This window comes from Cryptomeria japonica, chromosome 9 (genome assembly GCF_030272615.1).
Source record: "Cryptomeria japonica chromosome 9, Sugi_1.0, whole genome shotgun sequence".
Taxonomy (NCBI): domain Eukaryota; kingdom Viridiplantae; phylum Streptophyta; class Pinopsida; order Cupressales; family Cupressaceae; genus Cryptomeria; species Cryptomeria japonica.
In genome coordinates this window covers 735,024,281-735,029,092 of record NC_081413.1, presented here as the reverse complement: position 1 = coordinate 735,029,092, position 4,812 = coordinate 735,024,281, and the positions used below count along the sequence as shown (strand labels likewise).

The window sequence follows — 4,812 nt, the reverse complement described above, 5'->3', positions numbered from 1 at the left end:
TGAAATAACCATCTAATTAAAATATAAAATTTGAACTTAAAAAAAAATTGAAATCAAAATTAAAATCATATATCCTTACACAATATACATGAAAGTTGTCAAGAAGCTATAGTCGACGGTCAAATTTTAAACAAGATTAAGTTAACAATGAAGGAATTCAAAAGAAAAGGCTTGCTGATTGCAAGGCCCCAATTTCATAAGAAATGAGGCATAGATCATGCTCTGAGTGACTTTGAAGGGATGAATACCGCATAGTCCTTGGCTCTTAGCCTAAGAGATTCAACCTAAGAATCTTACTCTTGTATCAAATAGCTAAATGAATTTGGGTTTCATATAGAAGAAATGATAGGAAATAGTTGAGCATGTTCCAATAGTTGAAATGAATGCCCCAATAGTTGTGACTTTAAAGTTGCTAGTTTTGTTGATGAGTATTCAGGAACAAGCTTCATGTCACCATAGAAGCTCTTCAAAAATTGAATTTGTTTAGTGTCATCAAGAGTATGATTTTGTTCGACAACAAGTGCAAAAGAGGTGTAGTTGATGTTGTTCATTGTTGGTTTAGAATCTTCTTTATATTTGCATGTAGGATCTCTTTTCGATAAAGGTTCTTTATGATGAGCAAGAAACTGATTCTTTTTTCCATATTTTTCTTCAATTTTTTGCAAATTTTAAAGCAAGGAAGGGCACACAATATATATCAACACCGAGCCGCATGTTTCCATAGAATCTTTTCAAACATTGAGATTGTTTAGGATCATCAAGATCCTTATTTCTTAGAGCAACAAGTGCAAGAGAAAGAGTTTTTTCTCCATCATTATTGGTGGTTGCCACTAAGTTAGGAAAATAAAATGTCTTGATTAAATCTTCTTTATCTTTAAATGCATAACTTCTTTTTGATAATGGTTCATGATCATGAACAAGGAATTGGTTCTTGCTTCCACATTTCTCTTCAATCTTTTGCAAATTTTGAAACAAGGAAGGACGAATTTTATTTGGACAAGCTGCAAGACATTGTAGAAACTCTTGAAGAAGTTGACTTGTTCAAGATCATCAAGAACTCGATTTGTCTGAGAAGAGTAATTTGAAAAATACAGATCTTCATCATCACTGTCACTATCACTTTCTGATTCAATCCATTTATACCAATCCATTATGTCAGGTTCAATATTTTAAATAGAGCCACCAACCTTTGTTCCAAGGAAGGGACCTTTAAATGTCTAAGGAACAAAATGGACCGATATTTCACTCCCTAATAGAGTCGCCAAAAATCTATTGTATTAAATTTACCACTTTCCGTTGGGCGAGTCAAACTACTTTTGAAGTGACAAATCCATTTACCAACAAAGAGAAACCTACCCAAATTGATATTTGTGCACTTCTCTTGAATTTAAGAAATGCATAACCTACAATTGTAGATTGGTAACTTTTAATGTCTCATTCAAGTTCCTTCCTCACCTCTTTGGAGCAGTCCATTTTCTTATCATCTACACATCTAATATTGTTTTGGCCACTATTCTTCTTTATAGTTTAAAATTGACTATTCAACTATATATCCTCTTACAGGGATCAAAATACAATTGAAGCAAAACCTTTGAATGAGGAAGACATGCAAAGATTTTTAGGACCTACACTATGCATGTTGATTTTGCATTTGCATGAGAGGTTGCAAGGACATTTCAAATGCTTATATTCAAGAAAAATTAATGTTAACCATATCTTCAAATCCATCAATTCCATAATGTTTATAGTTATATTTTACATATTTGTTCAATTTGTTCAAAAGACTATTAGCCATTGATCATATTGTCATGTTTATAAATACTACAAATTATAACATATGAATCATCCTATCCTTGATTTCAATGCCCTGATTTTCGTGATAAATGAATTATCTCTATATGGTAAATTATTGAACTTGTTCAACTTATTAAAAAATTACAATAAATACAACATGTCACTTCATCAATTTGTTTTTGTCAGTATTCTTCTATTTGCCCTATTTATTGTTTTTACCAATACTCTTGTATTCGGCGTACCTTTTGCACACCAAGGTGCAATTGCTAGTTTTAACAATATTGTACCAATAGTTGTGACTTTAAAGTTGTTAGTTGATGATGAGTACCCATAATTGACTCAAAGATACTCTTTACATCTAAAAAACCAACAAATCATGTGATTACATTAACACACCCAAAAAACATGACTTAATTTACAAATATCATTTGAGTCTTAACATTTTCTCGTGACCTTTTCAAATACCTCAACAAGATGAATTGATTAGTACGGTCAAAGATGGAGTGTGATGGCTGGATAGACGTAGCCGTTCTTATTCCCAGCCGACAACGTAATCGTTTTTCTCTGCACGTTGTTTGAAACTTGACTGGTAAACGGAGGTGTACTTTTGCGTCCCTATATAAAGAACAGACAGCACAGATGAAAAGACACAGCATCTGAAATCCTAACTGGACAAAAGAGCCCAAAGAAAAGCAATGGATTTCTCAAGTTTATTGAGCACCCTGATTTTTTATTCTGTAGTATCCATTACTGTTATATACATGCTCACCAAGCTCAGAAGCAAGCCATCTGGGAGGCTGCCACCTGGACCACGTCCCTGGCCGTTGGTTGGCAACATCCTCCAGGTGGGCAAGAATGCGAACGAATCCTTCTTCGAGCTTGCGAAGATCCATGGCCCCCTCATGACCCTCCACCTCGGATGGCGGACAACTGTAGTAGCCTCATCGCCCGCCATGGCCAGAGAGGTTCTCAAAACTCAGGACCCATCCCTGTCAGCACGTACAATGATTGAGGCCGCCAAGTGTCTCGAGTATGGCGAAAACTCGCTGGTGTGGAGGGACTGTGTGCCACGCTGGCGCACTCTCCGCCGCATCTGCACCACCCAGCTCTTCACCGTCAAGCGTCTGGAGGCACTCCATCACCTGCGGCGGGAGCAGGTTAGAAGCATGATGAGGGCCATTTATAAGTCCACCTCAGCTCCTCTGGATATCGGCCATGCTGCCTTCCTTACCAGCTTCAATTTGGTGGGCAACATGATATTTTCCAAGGACATGTTCGACTGGGATGAGTCGGAAAAGTCGAAAGAGTTTAAGAAAGCGCTCGCTGACATGCTCTTTGTTGGTGGCAAGGCTAATTGGGCTGACTATTTTCCTTTCCTCAGGCCTTTCGACCCGCAGGGCATAAGGAAGGAGATGACTAGGATTTTTAGGATTATATTTCCAGTCTTCGATCAATATATCGACGAGCGCCTGCAGAGCGGGACAAGAAGCGAGGAGGAAGACAAGGACTTTCTCGACATTTTGCTCGAGAGTAAGACCGAGACTGGGGAGAAGCTCACAAAGTTTGAGATCACTCGCTTCTTCTATGTAAGTATATCTATCCTACAAACAAAGTATGAGATCGCTAGCTGTCCATCTTATATCTAGTTTTAGTTTTAGTTTTGAGAGAGTTTCTTAACAAGATGAATTTGATGTTTGTTATGTTTATAGGACTTGTTCACAGCAGGGAGTGAAACTTCTAGTCACACAATTGAATGGGCCATGTCAGAAATCATACGAAATCCAATGGTAATGGAAAAAGTGAGGGACGAATTGGACAAGGTAGTGGGGAAAGAAAGAAGAGTAGAAGAAAGTGATATTGACAACCTCCCTTATCTTCATGCAGTTGTTAAAGAAACCTTTCGTCTACACCCTGTTGCTCCCCTTCTGATCCACCATAGAGCCCTTAACTCTTGTGAAATTGAGGGATATGTTATACCTAAGGATGCCCAAGTGTTTGTCAATGTTTGGGCTATTGGAAGGGATCCTAATGTATGGCCAGAACCAGACAGGTTCTTTCCAGAGAGGTTTGTGGACTCAGATGTGGAATATAAAGGCCAAAATTTTGACTTGCTTCCATTTGGATCAGGGAGGAGAATATGCCCAGGGCTCCCTTTGGCTCATAAAATAGTTCATGTAATAGTGGCTACTCTCCTTCAATGTTTTGATTGGCACCTTCCCAATGGACAGAATCCAGAAAAGTTAGATATGAGCGCAAAGATTGGAATCAATTTAACAAAGGTACAACATCTGGTAGCAATTCCCACACCTCGCTTACCACAACATATTTATAACTGATTGCTACTATGAAAGGGGAAAATGTTCTTCCTAATTAGTTACTCTTGTGTTATGCTTGGAAGTAGTACTTCCTTTTACCTTTTAAGTAATAGGCTTAATATCAAAATGGATCATTCATTTTTTTTATTGTATTTCAAAGGAGGTTGTTCTTTCATTTTTTTTTTATTGTATTGAACATATTGTTCAAAGGAGGTTGTTCTTTTGAAGGGGCATGAGATATTCTGCAATGTGATTTCAGCAAATCAATGTAATATTATTTTTATGTGTTTTTTAATATTATACGTTTTTGGTATATCTATTGTTGATAGGAACATTGCACCTGATATTAGAGCTCAATTTGAAGTCATATTCTTTCTAGCACCTTGTACAACTATCTACCATATGATCTCACCTCACCTCATCCTCTTAAGATCTTTGGTGATAAAAAAGTTGTTGTAAAAGTAAAAACAATATATTTTTTTCCCCCAAAATACCACTGTTTTCTTGCATTTTAAGTTATTTTTTTATTCTTAGGGTAGAAAATTTGTTGATCAAAAGTGGTTGTAGAAGTTGTCATGCCCACTTTTTAACAACAAGAAAACCCAACTATTTTTTTTTGTTAAATCTTGCTCAACTCCAAGAGTTAACCTATACATAACTAGGTACTTTGTGTTATAGTGGTAATGGTTACACATATAAAAAA

The 4,812-nt window shown here is 36.7% G+C and overlaps 1 protein-coding gene across 1 annotated transcript; it reads left to right on the top strand.

The window, feature by feature from the left end:
* Positions 1-2,458: 2,458 nt before the first annotated feature.
* Positions 2,459-4,316, top strand: LOC131038645 ((S)-N-methylcoclaurine 3'-hydroxylase isozyme 1-like). Its single transcript, XM_057971134.2, has 2 exons — positions 2,459-3,380; positions 3,504-4,316. Exons 1-2 carry the CDS (start codon positions 2,490-2,492, stop codon positions 4,128-4,130), a joined length of 1,518 nt encoding a protein of 505 aa, XP_057827117.2. The 5' UTR covers positions 2,459-2,489; the 3' UTR covers positions 4,131-4,316.
* The last annotated feature ends 496 nt before the right edge of the window (positions 4,317-4,812 follow it).